Genomic DNA, 22,987 nt, shown 5'->3' with positions numbered 1-22,987 from the left:
GAGGAGACGGCATTGATCTGGCAGGTCAAGCTGAGGGAAGAGTCTAGAATGAAGTCGAGGTTCCGGGTATGGTCCTTTGGGGTGGGAGGGTTTCTGAGGGCAGGGGGCCACTAGGAGCTGTCCAACACAGTAGGGGAGGGTCCAAGGATGAGGACCTCTGTCTTCTCCGAGTTCAGTTTTAGGCAGCTGATGCCCATCCAGGGTGCAACATCTTTCGCTTCTTCTTGGAAGCTGAGTCTGGTGCCTTTGGGGTTCTTCATGAGAGAGCTAGTTGTCATCAGTTTAGGATACTATGCTGGGCCCATGCTGTCTACATGGTTTGACTCACTATGTGTGTCTTCAGAGAGTTTTTGGAACCTAACCCACCTAATGCCTTTTGTGCCCAGATGGGATAGTGATTGGATGTGCTTGAGAAGGCGTAAAATGTTCCCTCTATTAAAATGTCTTGATGCCCACTTATACAATACAGTATGGTTAACACAAGCTCGAAGATATCTGCTGGGGGTTCTTTGGGTTTTATTTTCTTTCAAGACGTTACACAGGTGCCCACTGGTACGTTAGTTGTGGTTAGTCCCCGAATTGGTGATGTGGTTCGCGAGGGCACTAATGTGGGGAGATTAATGCCCATTTGGAGGAGGAGCCAAGCTGCTGTTCTCAGTCCGATGGATCCCAGGGGTGTTGGTTCTTGTCTTTTTATTTATTTCAACTTGAGTGCTAGCATCCAGTTTGTCCTTGATGGAGGTAAGGGAGCTTCCAGTCCTGTGTTTGTGCTTTAATAGAGCAGCTCCTTCTTTGGCATCTGGGCCCTTCCTAGGGGCAAATATTGGGCACAGATTCAAATCTTCGGACTTGGTTGAGGGTTTAGGCAGCTCGTGTGTAGTAAGAGCTAGTGCTGCCCTTTTCTCTGTTGATCTTTTCTTGAGTTATTGCTTCATTTTTTTCTTCACTCTTTGAGAACGTGGCTGAGAATTTTGATTTGGAGGGAATTATGCCTCCTTGTTGCTGTCTTGAACTAAGGGAACAATATTGGATATAGTACTATTGGGATGAGTGTGCTAAGAGTTAGTGGGCAACATCTGACTATGTTCCCACCACTATATTGGGAGCCCTCCCTTGCGTCCATTGAGGAGATAGGGCTCAATTCACAATGTTCTCTCTCTTCCATAGAGATGATATTTGCTGCTAAGTAGTCACTTCTTTTAGCGGTTCCAGCTGTGTTTTGGACTACAGCAAACACATTCAAGAGGATTTCTGGGAGTAAGCTCAGTTTACCAATGATGTGGGTGCATGGACAGGGGACTCATTCCCTTACCCTGGATTTTAGCTTCCATGAAATCCTATTTAGTGCCAGATCAGCTCAGCAGGAGGACAATAATTGTGATATGTCAATTTGAAGCTCTATTTTAGATGACAGCCATAGCAAGCCTCTAGCCATCGCATCGTGACAGGCACTGATGGAGGCCAACAGGTTTAGAAGGGTTAGAAGATTCATGTTTCAAGTAACCCTGGGCGTGACACTACGCTTCGCCCACGTAGTGTACGTAGCACTGCCTGCTTCGCAGTTTTCGAAGTAGGCGAAGCAGGCTAGCGCTACGCACACACCAGGGCGAAGCGTAGCTGCCTGCCGCCGCCTCCCGCCCGCCCTCCTTTTAAATCAAACCCGCATGTAAAATAAATAAAAAGTAAAGAAACTTACCTGAAGAGCGGCATCTCCAGGGCTCCCTCTTCCTCATTTCCAACTTCTTCTGACAAATGCGCATGCGCGGACGCCCACGCATGCGCATTTCTTGCGAGAAATGCGTATGCGCGGGCGTCCGCACATGCGCATTTGTCAGAAGAAGTTGGAAATGGAAGAGGAAGCCCCGGAGACGCCGCACTTCAGGTAAGTTTCTTTACTTCTTATTTATTTTACATGCGGGGTTTGATTTAAAAGGAGTGCGGGCAGGAGGCAGGTGGTGCGTAGTGGGGCTACGCGTAGCGCGCGAGTGTGCGTAGATTTGGGCACACTACGCGCTGCTTCACGTAGCCCGCTATGCCCACTACGCCCACCCTTAACCACTCTTTATCGCTTTGAGGTTAGCTCCAACATTTTTTGGATTTGTGATTCAATGTTAAGAAGGTAAACTGTTGTAAATTTGCATAGATCATGGCTATACTCCAACTTACTGTCTGTGTTTGACGTTACTGGCTCTGGGTGTATGGTTAGAGGAGTATTAGATCAATTAGTGTGAATTTGAGTGACAGTTACTATATTGTGCGAACAGGAGATGGTTGGCTTATGCCGATTTCTCTGATAATGTCAATCTTGTTGACTGTGCGGTGCTTGAGCAGAGTTATTACCTCTTTTTTGCGTCCTGTGACTTCTAATTCATTGATTCCTGCACAGATTTCAGAAAGGTGCCGGTTTAGGCAACTGATTGGTGTGCCTGGAATGCCAGTTGCCCGCTCAACCTTGCGCAACAACGGTTCCTCAGTCTCTCAGTTGCATATGGGCGTTGTTCACACTTTTATTGACGGTTTCAGCACTTTTATTACATATTATGATTGTGTCCGGTGAAGCTTAAAAGTACTGGGTGATGAGTCTCATTTGAGCTGGAGAAAGCGAGGAGGCTTGCAAGGCCAAGGATGGCTTTGTGCATCTATGTCTTGATCCCTTTGGGTCGGCGCTGTCAGAGAGGGTTGTAGGTGTAACTTTGCCCATTATAGACCCCCAACTGCAGCATTATTGTGGCTTGATAACTTACTTTTGGGAATTCTGGTGAGTGCTAGGGACCAGGTCGCTAAGCTATATCTGGTAAACAGGTGGGTAGATTTATCAATGAAAAGGCAGGCAGAACAGGTAACGTGAGGTTGCCATGGCACCACACACCGCACGCTGACCTAGCGGGCTGAATTTGCAGTATCACACTCCTCCCTGTGCTGGGCATCTAAGACCAAATGGCTCACCAGCAACCAGACCACCAGGGCCTCCAGACACCACCAGGCTCCACCTGCTAAGTGGCAAGGGGAAATGTACAGGGGGCCGTTGTGTGCCAGTTGTGTACCATAGCAGCTGATTTCTTCCTTACCAATCCTTTGCAGTCTTTCTTGCTTACAGCTTAGTGTGCTTAATGGATGTTCATGCTAGTTCATTTGCCATTTGCTCTTAGCCTTGTTTGGGCAAGGAAGCCAAGGAAGCCAAGGTGTAATCGATTAGCCTCGCCAGCATTAAACTTATAATGTATGTAGTTGAAATGCAGTTGCAATGTATAATTAGCTATGCATAAACAGCTGGATAAATACGTGTAGGTTATTGAAATAAGGCAAGGGAGAAGAGAGGGGCAAGGTGGGCAAGACAGGGGAATGAGTAACACACGAGTCACCTCATTTGCCAAACAGGCTGCCTCTGTGTCTGATCCTATCCTGGCACACAGCCCTGGTCTCAGTTTAACTCTGCCCCTTTGCTGGCTGGAACTGAATCACATGGGCTCCAGGGGCCTCAAGATCCTCAGGATCTCCAGCACCCAATCCAGCATCAAAGATAAACTCCTACCCCTGCCTATATCAGCCGTGGGTGCAACAAAGGCAGAGTATGGTGATGGCACCATTAACAGGCAGAGGAAAAGCAGCAGCGTGTTGTTGGCCGCACCTCTCCACTGTGCTTTTACTCATGGTCGGTTCATCAGCCCACAGGCCCAAACCCACCCGTCTGTCCGCCGAGATGCTACCAGGCTACTAGTCTCCCAGGCTCAAGGCTCAGAGCCGACTTGGCGGCAAGACTGCTCCAAACGCTTAGTGTGCCGACCCCGCTGCACTCTACCCTGCTGTACCTCTGCTGGGCATGGCTTGCTCAGCTCCCTGCCTTCCCTTCCTGATGACTTGACACTACAAAAATTCCCTGCAAAAGGAGGTAAGTACTACTGGTGGTAACAGCAAGACCTGCTTCAACCCTAGAATTATTATATTCTTAACTTCAATCTCAGTCAATATAATAAGGCACTACAGACTTTGTAAACCTTAAAAGACAATATCTTCTGCTATATATGAGGCTAATGAAAGTCGATATACACCATAACCTCTGTAGAACAACCTGAAGTGTTTTACTGTGGAGCTACCCACCTATTTATCTTCTGAAATCATGACACATGCATAGTACCCTTCTTCAAAATGTAAGTTTGTATACATGCCTTTACTGGGGGCCAGGAAATAGCCCCTGGGTGTGATGAAGATTGTTTGGGAATCTACCCTAGGCATTAGTCTGATACAAGCACCAGTAGTTCCTAAAATTAGATTGAAAAATAATTTGATCTTTAAGTGATCTCTTTCTAAATTCTGCACCATATCTCTGCTCATTGCTCTGGATTCCCTGTGACTTTGATATTTGGGCTGCTATATTTTTGTACTTCAAAAGTTATTTCATATTTGTGTGATTATTTATTGGGAGTTCAAAATATGTTGAGAACTGGAGCATTTTGCAGACTCCCAGTAGCCTTCGATAACACACCTGGATTGCCCTTTTTTGTACACCTGGCCACTGATAATCTACCAAAAGCTGTCAATCCTGATACATTGGAATTTTCTACTTTGGGGATCTGTTCCAGTGCATAGTGCGTGCAAAGATTGTTATGGCAGGACACTGAGATCCCAAAGTTTCTGACAAAAGAAGATACATATCAATCCTGTTCTTACAAGATACAAATGTCCAGAGGTGTTCATTGTATGTGCTTCATAGAGCCTCACTGGGTAAGAATTATAAAAGTATTTTGAGTTTGTAACTTGCCCACAGAACAGACGTTTCTCCAAAATGTTAGACTATTATGTTTGTTATTGTACGTTACAGTAACATATCTGAATTACAAACATATTACCACATCTTGAGCAAGCCTTGACTGCTACATCTGGCTCTCCATAGAGAGTCATGTGTCGAAAGACCTGTGCCTTAGTCATCCATTTGGAGTGCAATAGGTATTAGTACTCTGAAACACTATTGATCAACAATAGCAGTCACGTGATACTCTCCAGCAGCCCCTGTCTCGCACAAGAGACCCTCGTGCATCAATCGCAAACTATGCTCCCCAAAGATGGATGGCATAAAACATGATCACGCCTCTCTGACATACTCATTCGTAGATTTGTAGCTAGCCATGGCTTCTGCCACTTCCTGGATCTTCTCCCAAACTCGTGGTACCCCAAAGAACATGGTGGGTCGAACTTCCTTCAGTAGATGAACCAGGGTTCCCTGTGATAAAAAATAAAGAAGTAACTACATGATGGAATGGTTGGGTACAAAAAATATTCTTCTGTCAGTGTTTATTTGTGAAATGCATTGTTGACTGAAAGCCCGCTGCTTCTAGCCACACATCCCTCTTCTCGTTTGGCTCCTCAGAGTCTTAGTACATTTCAAAAATATATTTTTAGCACTATTGATACAATTGCCCAATCTCAGTAGTGAGAGCTGAAATAGGTTATGTCTCTTTGGAATACTTGACCAGCATTCCTGGCAGATAACTGTACGAAGTGTCCTGCGTGTCACACAAGGTAGGAAGAGCAGCCTGCAGAAGCAGGACAAGATGATGACTACCGCTGAGGGCTTGGAAGCCTGACTCAGGGCACATCCGATGCAATGACCTTCTGAATAGCCTAAAATGCACCCATCCTGAGAGCTCCAAGGGACGTCGGATTCAATGTGATGTTCGTGGCACAGACATGATGCTCTGTTCCGGATTGTTTGAAGGCGCCCAATGACATCGAGCCAATTTAGATGTCAGTTCTAATTTATGGTTTCATATCAATTTTTCACTCATCCCTTGGAACACATTTTTTAACCTGACTTTGTTTGAATTTGTTTAAATCAGGTACATGGCAAAAGAAATAAAGGTTTCTCATGTCCCAGGCTACTATTGTTCGGCTCCTCCGCTCCCATCTGTGCCTCACCCTGGTTGCATCCATTGTTCTGCTCCTCCGCTCCCATCTGTGCCTCACCCTGGCTGCATCCACTGTTCTGCTCCTCCGCTCCCATCTGTGCCTCACCCTGGCAGCATCCATTGTTCTGCTCCTCCACTCCCATCTGTGCCTCACCCTGGTTGCATCCATTGTTCTGCTCATCCGCTCCCATCTGTGCCTCACTCTGGTTGCATCCATTGTTCTGCTCCTCCGCTCCCATCTGTGCCTCACCCTGGCTGCATCCACTGTTCTGCTCCTCCGCTCCCATCTGTGCCTCACCCTGGCAGCATCCATTGTTCTGCTCCTCCACTCCCATCTGTGCCTCACCCTGGTTGCATCCATTGTTCTGCTCATCCGCTCCCATCTGTGCCTCACTCTGGTTGCATCCATTGTTCTGCTCCTCCGCTCCCATCTGTGCCTCACCCTGGTTGCATCCATTGTTCTGCTCCTCCGCTCCCATCTGTGCCTCACCCTGGTTGCATCCATTGTTCTGCTCCTCCGCTCCCAACTGTGCCTCACCCTGGTTGCATCCACTGTTCTGCTCCTCCGCCCCCATCTGTGCCTCACCCTGGTTGCATCCACTGTTCTGCTCCTCCGCTCCCATCTGTGCCTCACCCTGGTTGCATCCATTGTTCTGCTCCTGCGCTCCCATCTGTGCCTCACCCTGGTTGCATCCATTGTTTTGCTCCTGCGCTCCCATCTGTGCCTCACCCTGGTTGCATCCACTGTTCTGCTCCTCTGCTCCCATCTGTGCCTCACCCTGGTTGCATCCACTGTTCTGCTCCTCCTCTCCCATCTGTGCCTCACCCTGGTTACATCCACTGTTCTGCTCCTCCGCTCCCATCTGTGCCTCACCCTGGTTGCATCCACTGTTCTGCTCCTCCGCTCCCCTCTGTGCCTCACCCTGGTTGCATCCACTGTTCTGCTCCTCTGCTCCCATCTGAGCCTCACCCTGGTTGCATCCACTGTTCTGCTCCTCCGGTCCCATCTGTGCCTCACCCTGGTTGCATCCACTGTTCTGCAACTCTGCTCCCATCTGTGCCTCACCCTGGTTGCGTCCATTGTTCTGCTCCTCCGCTCCCATCTGTGCCTCACCCTGGTTGCATCCACTGTTCTGCTCCTCCGCTCCCATCTGTGCCTCACCCTGGTTGCATCCACTGTTCTGCTCTTCCGCTCCCATCTGTGCCTCACCCTGGTTGCATCCACTGTTCTGCTCCTCCGCTCCCATCTGAGCCTCACCCTGGTTGCATCCACTGTTCTGCTCCTCCGCTCCCATCTGTGCCTCACCCTGGTTGCATCCACTGTTCTGCTCCTCCGCTCCCATCTGTGCCTCACCCTGGTTGCATCCACTGTTCTGCTCCTCCGCTCCCATCTGTGCCTCACCCTGGTTGCATCCACTGTTCTGCTCCTCTGCCCCATCTGTGCCTCACCCTGATTGCATCCACTGTTCTGCTCCTCCGACCCATCTGTGCCTCACCCTGGTTACATCCATTGTTCTGCTCCTCCGCTCCCATCTGTGCCTCACCCTGGTTGCATCCACTGTTCTGCTGCCCTGCTCCCATCTGTGCCTCTCCCTGGTTGCATCCACTGTTCTGCTCCTCCTCTCCCATCTGTGCCTCACCCTGGTTGCATCCACTGTTCTGCTCCTCCGCTCCCATCTGTGCCTCACCCTGGTAACATCATCCTCTCCCATCTGTTCCTCACACTGGTTGCATCCTCCTCTCCTATCTGTGCCGCACCCTGGTTGCATCCACTGTTCTGCTCTTCCGCTCCCATCTGTGCCTCACCCTGGTTACATCCACTGTTCTGCCTCTCCTCTCCCATCTGTGCCTCACCCTGGTTGCATCCATTGTTCTGCTCCTCCACTCCCATCTGTGCCTCACCCTGGTTGCATCCACTGTTCTGCTCCTCCTCTCCCATCTGTGCCTCACCCTGGTTGCATCCACTGTTCTGCTCCTCCGCTCCCATCTGTGCCTCACCCTGGTTGCATCCACTGTTCTTCTTCTCCTCTCCCATCTGTGCCTCACCCTGGTTGCATCCATTGTTCTGCTCCTCCGCTTCCATCTGTGCCTTACCCTGGTTGCATCCACTGTTCTGCTCCTCCGCTCCCATCTGTGCCTCACCCTGGTTGCATCCACTGTTCTGCTCCTCCGCTCCCATCTGTGCCTCACCCTGGTTGCATCCTCCTCTCCCATCTGTGCCTCACCCTGGTTGCATCCATTGTTCTGCTCCTCCACTCCCATCTGTGCCTCACCCTGGTTGCATCCACCTCTCCCATCTGTGCCTCTCCCTGGTTGCATCCCTTGTTCTGCTCCTCCTCTCCCATCTGTGCCTCACCCTGGTTGCATCCACTGTTCTGCTCCTCTGCCCCCATCTGTGCCTCATCCTGGTTGCATCCACTGTTCTGCTCCTCCGCTCCCATCTGTGCCTCACCCTGGTTGCATCCTCCTCTCTCATCTGTGCCTCACCCTGGTTGCATCCCTTGTTCTGCTCCTCCTCTCCCATCTTTGCCTCACCCATGTTGCATCCTCCTCTCCCATCTGTGCCTCACCCTGGTTGCATCCTCCTCTCCCATCTGTGCCTCACCCTGGTTGCATCCCTTGTTCTGCTCCTCCTCTCCCATCTGTGCCTCACCCTGGTTGCATCCACCTCTCCCATCTGTGCCTCTCCCTGGTTGCATCCCTTGTTCTGCTCCTCCTCTCCCATCTGTGCCTCACCCTGGTTGCATCCACTGTTCTGCTCCTCCGCTCCCATCTGTGCCTCACCCTGGTTGCATCCACTGTTCTGCTCCTCCGCTCCCATCTGTGCCTCACCCTGGTTGCATCCTCCTCTCCCATCTGTGCCTCACCCTGGTTGCATCCATTGTTCTGCTCCTCCACTCCCATCTGTGCCTCACCCTGGTTGCATCCACCTCTCCCATCTGTGCCTCTCCCTGGTTGCATCCCTTGTTCTGCTCCTCCTCTCCCATCTGTGCCTCACCCTGGTTGCATCCACTGTTCTGCTCCTCTGCCCCCATCTGTGCCTCATCCTGGTTGCATCCACTGTTCTGCTCCTCCACTCACATCTGTGCCTCACCCTGGTTGCATCCTCCTCTCTCATCTGTGCCTCACCCTGGTTGCATCCCTTGTTCTGCTCTTCCTCTCCCATCTGTGCCTCCCCTGGTTGCATCCTCCTCTCCCATCTGTGCCTCACCCTGGTTGCATCCTCCTCTCTCATCTGTGCCTCACCCTGGTTGCATCCCTTGTTCTGCTCCTCCTCTCCCATCTTTGCCTCACCCTGGTTGCATCCTCCTCTCCCATCTGTGCCTCACCCTGGTTGCATCCCTTGTTCTGCTCCTCCTCTCCCATCTTTGCCTCACCCATGTTGCATCCTCCTCTCCCATCTGTGCCTCACCCTGGTTGCATCCTCCTCTCCCATCTGTGCCTCACCCTGGTTGCATCCCTTGTTCTGCTCCTCCTCTCCCATCTGTGCCTCACCCTGGTTGCATCCACCTCTCCCATCTGTGCCTCTCCCTGGTTGCATCCCTTGTTCTGCTCCTCCTCTCCCATCTGTGCCTCACCCTGGTTGCATCCACTGTTCTGCTCCTCCGCTCCCATCTGTGCCTCACCCTGGTTGCATCCACTGTTCTGCTCCTCCGCTCCCATCTGTGCCTCACCCTGGTTGCATCCTCCTCTCCCATCTGTGCCTCACCCTGGTTGCATCCATTGTTCTGCTCCTCCACTCCCATCTGTGCCTCACCCTGGTTGCATCCACCTCTCCCATCTGTGCCTCTCCCTGGTTGCATCCCTTGTTCTGCTCCTCCTCTCCCATCTGTGCCTCACCCTGGTTGCATCCACTGTTCTGCTCCTCTGCCCCCATCTGTGCCTCATCCTGGTTGCATCCACTGTTCTGCTCCTCCACTCACATCTGTGCCTCACCCTGGTTGCATCCTCCTCTCTCATCTGTGCCTCACCCTGGTTGCATCCCTTGTTCTGCTCTTCCTCTCCCATCTGTGCCTCCCCTGGTTGCATCCTCCTCTCCCATCTGTGCCTCACCCTGGTTGCATCCTCCTCTCTCATCTGTGCCTCACCCTGGTTGCATCCCTTGTTCTGCTCCTCCTCTCCCATCTTTGCCTCACCCTGGTTGCATCCTCCTCTCCCATCTGTGCCTCACCCTGGTTGCATCCCTTGTTCTGCTCCTCCTCTCCCATCTGTGCCTCACCCTGGTTGCATCCTCCTCTTTCATCTGTGCCTCTCCCTGGTTGCATCCAGATGGACATGTATTGATGCCAGCATAGTTGGAGTCATTTCAGTCTTTTTGTTACTCTTGAGATGTGCAATTAACGAAGATTACTCAATGATTCCAACTTTTGTCATTTAGAATAACACGGGGTAAATGCCTGCAGGGAGAGCAGAGGGGGGCTGCTGCTGCTGTTCATTTTCTGTTGCATTTAGAACATTTTTTAGCCTGAAAGGCACCCCCTCGGTTCCATTTTTGATGCGAGGATGCACTTCGAGTTAAGAACATAGTGTGAATCCATGAAGTGTCACGCAAGGTTTTCTGCAATTGTGCATAATTATGCTACAGCACATGAGAGTCATTTTGTGAGGAGCTGCTCCAGCCTCCCCTCCTGGAGATTTCCTGATGTTTGTTTTCTAGGATGGTGGGCGGGGTCTGACCCCTCCTCGGTTGCTTTCCACTTCACTCAGGTTCCACCAGACATGTCAGAGGCCATATGATGCCTCAGGGTTGTGCGAAGCAAGAGAGCGTGAATTGCGTATTCACTGGATGTATCGGCATCTGTTATTCCCCATGGCTGCCCGTGGTGGTCCTACTGAAGGCGCCTCACGTAAGGTGGAACCGCGTGACTTTATAGAGAGGATGAATGGAGCATTTAGAGTTCACGATGTGTGGCATCGATCCAGCAGGCTGAGGTGTGGGCACCCTGATGCCCACCCTATGACCAGCCTGTGAGGAGAATCAGCAAGGTGGGGGGGGGGAGAGGGGCGTCGCTGTATGGGGGCAGGTCAGCAGTGGGGGGGACCCTTCAGCCTTCTATAATTTACAAATCCTGAGAAGCCTGGAAAAGAAAACCCTGGTTCACTCCTGCAAATTTGTTCACAATCGTAACATACAAAGCTCTTGATATTTGAAAGAAAATATTGATGAAAAAAGCATTTGGCGAACAACATTCTAGTAATTTCAGGGGACAGAAGCCCTATTTAGAGCTTGCATAATACCCAGAGATACTCCTGAATGATACAGGCCAGCAGACAACGTGACTGGTACTTAGGCCGGTGGAGGATTTTAAAACACCCTGAATTCCAAAATTGGACTGAATTTCCAATTTGATGAAAGAATGGAACCACTTCTGGCGCTGATTTAGATGATATATAACTTATAATTCAACAATGTGACACCATGAAGTCTTAGCATTATGGCCTATTGGCACCGATGTGTGTTTTCACAGGTTTCTTTCCAAGACTCCGGGTCCTTGAGGTAATCGAACGGACCCTAGGGATACCAGATTTAACTTACAACCATTACCACATATAATGCAGGTGAGCTGTGCCAATTATGGTTACTACATTCAGCGTCACAGCTGTTAAGAATTAAAGAAAACAGTGATGTCTCTTATTTCATTAAGGACCCTAAACGATTTGTGTTCTAACTGGAAAAAGCAATTTATAATGAAATGCAACGATTCAGCAAAAGAAGCTGCTGTTAGAATCAGAGAAATTGGCAGGGAAAACCTGTAAACACTGTTTAAAGTAATAGAAAGTAAAGTAATTGACAATGGCATGCATGCTCTCTCTAAAAGAGTGTACTTGTTCAATGGTATAATGATCTCTGCTCCTAATGTATGGAATGAAGATTTTACGTTCCTCCATTATGGTCATGCTCAGTTACGAGCAATCGCGTTATTAAATTGGGCATCTTACTTACTAGAAACGACACACTGCGGTCTGGGTAACCTACATCACGGAACATGGCAATATTTGGGAACTCTCTTGGGCATATGTACAAGCCGCTATCACCACCACAACGTCACTTAATGTGGCTTAACGCTGCCTTATAAATAAGGCCGCCTATCACGCTATAGTGTGAAAGGGGTGGACAGTGGGTGTTGCCGTGGGCGTTCGGACGCAAACCCATTGTATTTGACGCTGCCCTCTATGTACAAGGGTGGTCTACATAGGAGGCAACGTCAACATTAAGACCAGGAAAACACTTGTCTGAAACGAGGAGAAATACATTATTTGTCCTTGTTTTGGCTTTTTCCATGTGCGTGCCTTGTGCAGCACGCATGGAAAAAGAAAAATGCCATGGATTGGTTATGTACAGGAAGGTCCCCCTTACTGAACATAAACAACCTAAAAGATAAAATTCCATGTTTTCACTTTCATGCATGCTGCATGAAGCAGCACACATGAATGTGACAAAATAGCATTTTAGGATTGCGTATGTGCAGGAAGGGCCACCTTCCTGCACATAAACAATCCTCCCCTGCACGCAGACACCCTTGCACTATGCTGCAGCCTTGCGTTTCAGACGTGGCGGAGAGAGGCGTTAAGACATGACGTCGAATGCCTCTCTCCACCACTTCCATGTGCATATCCCCCTCTGCTCGCAAACTCAACATGTATGGTACGATGGTACCTGAACCGCTCAGCATCACTGTACCAGGATCCAATTGTTACTGAAATCTATTTTAGTGGACTACAGGCACTGGTTGTATTGATGAGGATCCCGTGTTAGATTGCGCCACTCTGACCTTCAAAATCAGTGATTGAAATACAGTTTTGCATGATATTGCCCCGGGGAAGCCTATGTTCAGGCAAAATGTGTTGGTTGCACTGGCCGTTCATCCTTGAAGAGGGACAGAAAAAAGAAAACCACAAGCAAGTAGCGACTTTGGTCCTTGTGTGTAGCTCTCTGTTTCTCACACTCTAGTCTTTGTTGCCTCTCGTTCTATGTTATGCATTTTAAATCCTCAAGACTGGGAGGGAACCTTGGCAACTCCTGAATGACAGTGAGACTTAATACTCATAAAGCAGGGGCTGCACACGAAGCTACATATACATTATTTTGTATAGAGCAGATAGAAGAGGCCCCTTTTTCAGCAGCAGAAAATGTACCTATAACATGACTTCCGCAGGGAGTCATTTCCTTCCCATTACAACGTTTCATTTTTTTGAATGCCAAAAGTACAAGTCCTTAGGTTGGTATGAAAAACACATCAGTTGTTCTTCCACCACAAGTGGGGGTTACCTTTTGAATTGTCTTGCTACACACAATATAACCTCATTTTCTTAGTAATATCTTGCCTCTACAAGGTTCTAAGTCATGCCCGCCTGAGAAAATCCATTCCATTACATGGTATTTGCAATCCATTGCTGCCTGGAATGAATTGCTTCTGCATCGTGGCACCTTTTCCACACATCCAACCACACTCTGCACTATGGAATAATGGCTCCTCTTATATGTTAACTAACAAATCTTGTAGTGGGATGACTCAAGGTCAGGATTATGCACTAGCTCTATCAGAGAGATGACAGCTGTGGAATGGCTCGGCATTCTAATAAAGCAACAAACCATTCCAATGGGACAACACGGACTCCTCCAATCCAAAAGAGATACACGCGAAGAAACCCTAGCCTTCTATTTGGGTTTTGAATGGGTTTCAGTATTCAGCGGATTGTGCACAATTTCAGTTCAGCAAATCAAGTGAGACCGGATTACAGGACACCAATGCCTATTGGAAAGCAATCCTGTGAGACCTGTTCTTGCTTTCAATTCAAATGAAATAATGAAGAGCAGACCTGTACAGTTTTTATAGCAACATCAACTTGTATCTTTTTTACTTTAAGCCGCATGTATATATGAACATTAACAGATAGCCTGGTTAACTTTGCTTCATCAGCAAACATAGATTCTTAGAAGGTGTTACTAGGATGCCATGTCCGTGTCAAAGGTGGGCCTGGCTGAGAGGGACAGTGCGCCGCCTCCGTGAAGGGTCCGTCGCGCAGCGGAGCTACACGTTCAGGCGGCCATCTCCCTTTGTGGCCAGACCACGCCCCCCTTAGAAGGTGTTTTTATCATGTCAATATAAGATGCTTTGAAATATATGACTAGGCAAATATTTCATTTAAGCTGATTTTCCATTTTAAATGTTTTTTCAGCTATACCAAGTTTTCCTAATGTACATAACTTTATAGAGATTGAGTTGTAATACTTATAAGAAAACAAATGCATAAAATATCATCTTTACCCCCACAATCTGGGGAATGTTGTGAACACTGGGGTAGGTCCTATCTGGAATCTTTTCTTTTGTCAGTTTGCTTTGCTTTCAAGCCTATTAGTAACCATATTAGAAAGTGTGAGATACCTTCTCTGTGCATTGTGCCAGTGCAGGCAGACATTTCTGGTTTCTATTTTGATCTTCTCTATAAACTGACATTTTACTGGTTCACGCCCATGTTTATGCACCTGCTATTATGGCATCTTTCTATGGTCGTTCAAGGTTAACATGGCTCTGTCCTTTATTGTAAATATGTGGACTTAAGCTGAGCTATGTTGTGCTGTTATAGATTAGACTAAGGAAATAATGTCTCAAACGCTAATTTGTTTTGAAAACATTAGACAGACTTAGTGATCAAGTTCCTATACAGGCCTGAGTATTTGACCACTGATGAGGAGAGGTCTTTGTCCGAGATGTTATCACCCGAGGTCATATGGATTCGTTAATTCCTGACCCAGGCTTTGCTCTCAATCAGAGATTCCTCAAGAGAGCCAGGTGCCAGAGCTGAGCACAAGTCTGTTCTTGGCAGAACTCTGACAATCAACCGCTGGACTGGCTGTGTGAGAAGGTATGCTGTGGTCCATTCCAAATGCTTGACATGCAGAGCTCTTATCTAATGTTTAACTTACTAAATGAGTGTAGGGTTTAAAAATAGCATTAGGGTCTAAGATTGTATCTACATTGCAAACACGCTTGAAAAGTAATAGTAAGAATTTTAACAGCAATCTTATTTTCATTCTGTGTCATTGCCTTTCATTTTGTTTGCATACATGTTTGTGTGTTGTCTGCAGGATGAACAAATTACAAATTCTGTTCATTGCCCCTCTATGGCCACTGTTGAACAGTGCTGCTGATAAGGAGCCTGAAAGCACTGCCTGTGTAAAGAAAAGCTCAGTGTGTGTGTGTTAGGACTGCAGTCCATAGGGTACCTCGAACTCAGTGTGTACACTGAAATGAATCCCTGTACCTTGGGTTTGAGATCCCACCGAGCAGTGATGGTTGAAAACAACAGACTTCATATCACTGCTAAACTGGGGAAAGTGAATTCCTATAAATATTTTCCTATGTGGTTTCTTATAAGTCTGACCTGGACCTACCTTATAAAAGCTCTAAAGACAAGAGTCTTAACCACTAATGTAAAGGACTGTGTGGACCTTTAACATGGTCAGTTATTCAGAAATTTCAGAAATGACACAGCGCCTCCCCCCAAGAATAACAATGGTGCAGGCAAGGAGATATGAATAGCAACAAACGTATTTTCATGGGGCCTCTTAGCATTGTGCTTTGCACTCTGCTTTTAGTTGAGATTCGGGAGCCCTCCTCTTTTCAAAATTGCACACCTCACTCAGAAAGATATTGTTAAAAGTAAATTGCATTGGGTTATGGAGGCCAGGAAAAATGTACTCATGTTAGGTGAACTTCTAAACATGAAGTTAAGCATGCCCTATTTGTTTATGAGTGTATCAACAAATAACTGTGGCTTAAACGTATCTAGAATCAGGGGGTAATCTAAGAGATTTGAAAAACACATTTTCAAATGAGTGTCTCAGTGATTCCTGTTCTGAAAAAAACCCAGATCTGTGACTGGGGGTGAATGTTTTGCCAATGTGCAACATTCCGTCCATCATCTTGTGTATTTGCTGTTCGCCCTATGTGGGAAGGGTATGCCCAGACGTGGGTCCCGTGCTCACTACGCCACTGGAGTCAAGCTATCCTGGCTGAAGAGGGGTGAAACCCCGAAACCGGTCCTAGGATGCTTGATTCCGGTCCAGGGAAGACATGGCTTGGCAGTTCGGGCTGGACTGTTCCCATCAGGCACAGGGTCAAGAGTGATTTCCATATGGCCATGTCTGAACTGGGGTGGTGTGGTGAGCAAAATAACGATGGATTAAACCCAGATCTGTGACTGGGGGTGAATGTTTTGTCAATGTGCAACATTCCGTCCATCATCTTGTGTGTTTTGCAGAAAAAAACGCCCTACAATTATCTTCCTGTTATACCAAATATGAAAATGAGGTTGTCTCAGACTAGGTTTCAATCCTTTCTTTGTGCATCCAGAGAGAGCAACTTTGAATTCTAAAAATGTAGGGAAATGTGCTTGTAGTATACTTTCTAATTGAAACAGTTAAGATTAAGGGTTTTAAACCAGTTTTATTGAAATGAGGAATAAGAAAGCTATTTTTGGTTGAAACATGTATGGTGGGCAGGTCTGTAATTACTGATAATAAAAACGAGTGTTAGATATTTGTAGAGAGATTTTGTTAAACATGTATACATGAATTATACTGCAAGTTTACTTCAGTACATTCAATACATATCTGTGGTGTTTTGTCTTTGTTTAATAGAATAGAGGATAAATAAACTCTTTTTTGACTGGCTGACATTTATCTGAGGAATAACATGATGAGATTGTCATAGACTTTTCCTATAAAGATATCCTAGATCCACTGCACTTAGGGGAAGTGGCTTTAAAATGTTGATACACATCTCCACGCCCCTACTTTGCTGTCCAGTCACAGCAATGTCGGCGTGCAGCCTGATCATCAAGATGTTGCAAGATACTTTATCAGATCAGATAATAAATCCCTGCAATAAGAAACCACATGGAGAGCATTTTCCTGTGTGATGTTGATTGGATAGACAAAGGGTTGTTGTCAATGCAGTGGGATATATACACAAAGGCTATGGTCAAGCCTTTGGGTGGGCTGTCACCTGGTTGGTCTGAAAGTAGAGGCATGGCAGGACTAAAAATGGGCATCTCTCGCTTTTGAAATGCAACTCAACTTGGTGTAACTTCTTCTGACTCCTTAGATATTGTTACAGAGCATGATGGTGGTATGTCCAACACTTCAATCCAAAACTAGTTTCAATATTATTTTTCCGCAGCAGCCAGGAGTCTTTTACTTGAAAGTGTATTAAGATAAGCAGGATCACAAACACAATCTAAGCATAAATTGCATCAAGTACAGCACCTAGGAAACATCCCTCGACTCAGCATGCTGTCAGGTGTTGCGATACAACTGCCAGCAAATTGTCAATAGGCTCACCAAATGTGTTTTATCTCTTCACCCATAACAAATCCCATCCCCTACATAAAATAATTCCTAACACTCAACTCCAGATTTGCATGTCACAACATTTATTTAGTGAAACTACAGTAGCCCTGCCTCCTTAAACTATCAGCTGCAAGGTGGTGAGCATCCGTCTATCTAGAAACAAGTCCATCCCACTCAAAACATGTTGGAGGGTGTGAATCATAAGGTCATTAACTGTTTATCCCACTCTTATCTCATCTACTATAGCACTCTTCACTTTCACCATTGGACCCCATAATGATCACGTTGCACATTGCCTGTTCACTTTCTCTAAATAGATCTCATGAGATTCCTTAACATATCCCTGCAGCACCACAGCACAGTAGCCTGAAACCTTACAGTCCCTGTTCAGGTTTCTATACAGCTCAAGATATCTCATTTGAAACCTATCCAAGATGCACATACTTCCTCTTCCACATGCTTGCGTGTCTTGAACAGCCCGTCCATTAACAATTAGGCAGCAACCATCATGTTCAGCTTGTTCAGCTTAGTTCTCAAAGTCCCCCAACCCCAAGCTCTTCTCTCTCTTAGCCAAGAGAGAAGTTTCAGTGGAGGTGTTTTGAGTGTGACAATCCCCCAAATAAATGCATTATAGGCTTAGTATCTGGGTCTCGGGGGGTGCCGGGGGGAGGAGAACCAGGTCTGTTATCTCTGTGTTATTTTTCTCACTTTCAGCCACCAATGAAAGACAACGCAGAGAACTTTGGTGTAAGAGAGAGAGAGATAGAGATATCCACCTGGTGGCTGAGTTTTAAAATCTGAAATCAGATAACCTAGAATCAATACCCACTCCCCTGCATGTGAGGAGTGTGTGATTCTAGGCAAATATTTTGTAACCATTGGCAATCACTTTGAGTATCAATAAAACCCATTGTTTTTCACCCACTGTGCTAGTCTACATAGAGGCCCACATAATGCAAACCACTACTGGAAACAGTAGATTCCAACCCTTGGCCATCTGACTCCTCCACTCTGCAACCCACTACTTTTAGTTGGGAAATTTGAGAGGCACACCTCCTGGATCTCACTGAATGAGTTACGGCCCTGTTCATAGCAATGCTCTTTATCAACATCAATCCTGAAGGTTGTCCAATCAACTATTAAGTAGAAAATGGAATTCCCTGGACTATCAATTATAATAAAATATAATCATGTCAATGATGCTCTCGAATGCTTTGACCCACATCCTGGTACAGTCAATCAGTTGTCATTTGGGGGTTCAGCGACACATACCTGTATTTTTCCATAGTGTCTTGCACCCTTATGTTCCACTTAATAATTCAAAGTGTTCCAACATCCCAAGTTTAGGTTTTGACTGCATTAAGTAGCATGGTGAAGCAGTACATATATGCTCTAAAAATGTCATTAAAGGTTAGTACATAAAATGCAGTGTGACATGTTAAAAAAAACATGCACTAAACATTAATACCAAAGAAATAAATTTAAAAAGTATCAGTCTTTCTTCACAACACAGATGAATAGAGGAGGAATATTAAGATTCACTAAGGGACGTCAATGATGGTTTCGCCTTTAGCAGCCAGGTGAGCTTGAGCAGTGAAGCCTCTGAATGTTCCTTGTGCAAGAGTAGCTACATTTTGCCCATGGCTTGTTCACTGCGTTCTGCAACCTGTGACTGTGGACAGTCTGGGAATATTGTTGAACAGACACACTGCCTCTGCAGCACAACACATCTTTATCTAGCTCTACTGGGACCAAACATGGAAGTGAGCCCTACTTCAGAAACTGTGCTACCCTCATGGCAACCGTAAACTCATGGTTGACTGGGGGCAGCACATTAATGAAAGGCGGGCCAGCTGTTTGTAGCAGCCATTACAGCTATCTTAGTGCAGTTGGCAATTTGGGCCAGTTTTACAAATGGGGGTAGAGATTGCCATGAATGTAGATTCAGTGAGTAACTGCTTCCCCCTTTAGGAGGGTGTCGGGGGGGTCAATGGAACCCACTTTGTCCCCTTTCAGGGATAACTCAGGTGGGGAGCACAGACTATCTGCAACCTCTTTGTGGTGCACAGCAAGCTTACTGATGGCATTTGTACCTCATTCATAAATCAGCCAGAGCATAGAGGCAATGTTTTCTGTCATTCGCATGAGACCACACTCACATCCTAATTGGTGGATTCCACCTTAGGATTTTGCCAGAGCTATATGTGTGCCAATATGATCTATATTACTAAAGAAAGACATAACCAAATGCTTCCCCTTCTGTAATACCAAGAGGCACAAATAGCAAAAGCATGTCCCATTAAACTTTCTTCAAGGTGAGCAATCAAATTCAATATCACCATGTAGATGAGATTACAAGATCACCCAGTAAATTATATGTACTTGTTCTTCTTTTATTTATTACACAGATTACCTTTAAGGCACCTGGATTTGCAAAGTAAATTGTTCCTCCAACGCACATTGGTAGCCATATGTCATTGAGTTGTCCAGCCACGTGGCTCAGAGGAAGATAGCTGAGAATAACATCTTTTTCTTGAAGGCCATAATGTTTGGCAAATGTTTTTGCCATCCATGTCACCTAAAATACACATAATGAAAACATTAGAAACCTTGGGCAAAGGGACTAAATCTAATACAAACCAGTGCATGTTTTTCCAAGGAAGGACTAATAACTCATGCTACAAGAAGTATTGCTATTCCAGGGTGTAGCTGGGGAAATCTTTGATTTACAGTGACACGGTTGACTTGCTGCCAGCCTGTAGGGCTAGCCCTACATTTAATGTGGCTGTGCTCTACTTGCAAAGCCAAAAGGAATTTATTTTTGTTACTTAAGTTGTAGCTAGAAACGTGTCAAAGGGAGCCCAGGTGGAGAGCAAAACCTTCATCTGAAGCCTAGTAGCAGACTAAAATATTAACCCTTCCTTGTATTTCACCAGTTAGCTCAAAGGTTAACCTATAAATATACCACTTTAGCACTCGGAACAGGATGTTAAGGGCTGGTGAGCCAATCAGAATATTTTTTTTGTTGGATCTTTTTAATGCTACAGGCCAGCAAAGGAAGCATGCTGTGGGTGGTCAGCTCTTAACATTGGTCCTATGTGGGAGCAGGAGCTGCCTCTTACCTTAAAGTCAGGATACACAAACATTCCATTGCTGCATGGCACTATCTCATCTCATTAGCCTCTTCTCAAGCAGAAGGATTCACACCATGCTATTTGCCCTCCCTCTCCCATCCCCTTTAACTTTGATGACAGGGCAGCCCCATCAGCCAAATAGAAATAAATAACAAAATGTAATCAAACACTTAATTCATTTTAATATGAAAAGGTTGTTGGAAAGAGAGAGTGTGATAAACCGAATAGCGCAATGAGGCCCTCAAGCTAACGTGGGCCCTGGTGTTTAAGACCAAGGTCATTACTAGAGTTGATATTTGTAACCTGGAGGTTCCCCATGGATCTCTGCCACAAAAGCATTAAGAAGTGAGAACTCTTTCTGGGGTGCAAAAGTGACCTACACATTGCTTTCAAGCAGGAACATGATTCATGGGATAAGATCTTTGGAAATGTGTGGCCAGTAGATTATCCACAGATCAATGCTGTAACTGCATCAACTACCCAAAGCCCCATGCCAATGTTATTCGGACGCATGCAGGATACGCATTGTACTGTGCAATAAGTGCCACATCCCCATGTGAAGAACGAAGTCTGCCAGATCAGCACTTTTGTTATGTAACCATGGACCAGATGACAAAACAGTTGTGTTCAACATAATTATATTCTTGGTGGTAAAAAGTGCAATGCTTTATGTAAACACTTTATGCGACTATCTCAACAAAGTGGGTTCCATGCAGCAGAATTGTGAGATAAGGGAGGTTGGTACGTGCTTACGCAGACAGACTGCAGTTGTGGTGCCAAAACTTGAAAACACAAGTCCCAGTACAATACTACGATAATATATTCCGTGGACACAATACAATGACTTAAAACAATAATAGTTTAGTATAACATACTAACAGAAAACAGCAATGTCAACACAGCATATGAGATGCAACACAGCACCGCATATCGTCACAACACACCAGCAAAATACGCCAACACAACACACCACATTACACCAACAAAAGACACACATTTCCCAACGAAATACAACAAAGTGACATAACATTGGACAAAACATTTGTGACTACATTATGACATTCTGCTGTCTTTTGCTGATGTTATTTTTCGCATTGAGTTTAAGTTATAAGTTGTCATTTTAGGCAGTGTTGTTTTTATATTGTGTTGAATTGTGATGATTTGAGATTTGTTTTTAGCATTGTACCTTTGCATGGTTGTGTTTACTCATACTGCTGTGTTGTACAGTAGTTGTTGTTTAGATTTAGAGCATGTGCATGCTTCTGCCGGTTGACGGTGGACATGGCATTCAAAATGCTAGTGCTGCCATGGCAGATGATTTCCTTTTTTCCCCTGCTGGTTATGAAAATCCCATTATTGTGCTCAAATGGGTGCTGTTTCTAGTGTATGCAGTGTCTTATAAATAAGGGAACACTAGAACTCTATTTGTTCACACTGTACACTGTAGGCCTGTGACATTAGTGCTGGAGAGATGAGTTGAAGATGTAAGTGCTGGAGGGATGAATTGAAGACAGGTTTAGAATGTTGAGTTCTGATTTACACAGAGCGGAATAAAGCAGAGTAAAATTACTCCCAGTTTGTGGTGTGGTTATTGGCAAGTGCCTGAGCAGGTGGGACGGTACAACAGGTAACAAGTTTGGGGATAGAATGGCGTACACTGAAAGCGCTCTTCAAGAGAGTACCCATGCATGCCACGTGTGCATAATTGGCGCTTGCACATGTGGAGCCTCAGTGCAACACCAGCCTTTGTAACACGCTTGAAGATAAAGAAAGCTTTATTAAAAGCCTACTTCTCAGTGGCCAGGAACTGAATGAAATGGCTGCAAAACTGAAAGTACTGTGCCATTACTCAAGTTATCTCCACATGCTAAATAGAGAAAGAACACTAAAGGCGGATGCAACCAGGTTATGAAAGCAGCGTACAGCAATAGTTTGATTTAAATTAAACTGAAATTCATGTGCTATGAAGCAGAGATTAACCAGGTGTTTCTGAAGAAACAGTTAAGCACATTGCAGACAAAATATCATAACATAATCTGCCTTCATGGACTAGTAGTATGCAAGGTTTATCAACTTACCGAAACTATTAAGGAATCATTGTTCCACAACGTGCTGCTAGATGGCTTCAGACGGAGGCTTGAGGGTTGTATTTAAGGAGCGGTCCCCAGTCAAAAAGTGCCCACCATCAAAACCGCTGCATAGAGCCCCAGGACAAGTCCCCAGACAGACCTCAAGCAAGGAGCCCTGATGGAGAGCCAGGGCAAGATCCAAGTCATTAAGGCTGACCCCTAAATCAGCATGTCACAAGGTGCTAAGATGCTCTGCCTGATCGTGTTCTACAAAAAGTCCCTGTCCAAAAATGTATATAATATATATACGGCTGCTGAATTCTTAAAGCCACTATCTACATTCAAAAACACAGTATTACCAATAGATGGTCCGCATGGATAGGGAAATTTGAAGATTTCACAGATGTAATAGATGAAAAAGATGTAAAAAGATCAGAGGGTATTAGAAGAACTTGGCTGGTTAGGGAGTGATAGCCACGAAAAAGATACCACAAGAAGGTAGCGTGACGTATGTTCAAATCCAAA

General features: G+C 46.0%; 1 protein-coding gene across 1 annotated transcript in view; it reads right to left on the bottom strand.

Moving 5' to 3' along the window:
• Positions 1 to 22,987, bottom strand: part of LOC146863703 (long-chain-fatty-acid--CoA ligase ACSBG2-like) — a 456,555-nt gene that overhangs the window by 160,391 nt on the left and 273,177 nt on the right. Inside the window, exons 7-8 of the mRNA XM_085627841.1 lie at positions 19,673 to 19,837; positions 5,100 to 5,218 (exon numbers count right to left, since the gene is read on the bottom strand). Of these exons, the coding sequence (XP_085483967.1) occupies positions 5,100 to 5,218; positions 19,673 to 19,837 (284 nt within the window). The remainder of the gene's footprint in view (positions 1 to 5,099; positions 5,219 to 19,672; positions 19,838 to 22,987) is intronic.

The sequence above is a fragment of the Triturus cristatus genome, chromosome 2_1, assembly GCF_964204655.1.
Source record: "Triturus cristatus chromosome 2_1, aTriCri1.1, whole genome shotgun sequence".
In the NCBI taxonomy this organism is placed as follows: domain Eukaryota; kingdom Metazoa; phylum Chordata; class Amphibia; order Caudata; family Salamandridae; genus Triturus; species Triturus cristatus.
This window is presented reverse-complemented; position numbering and strand designations above follow the sequence as displayed.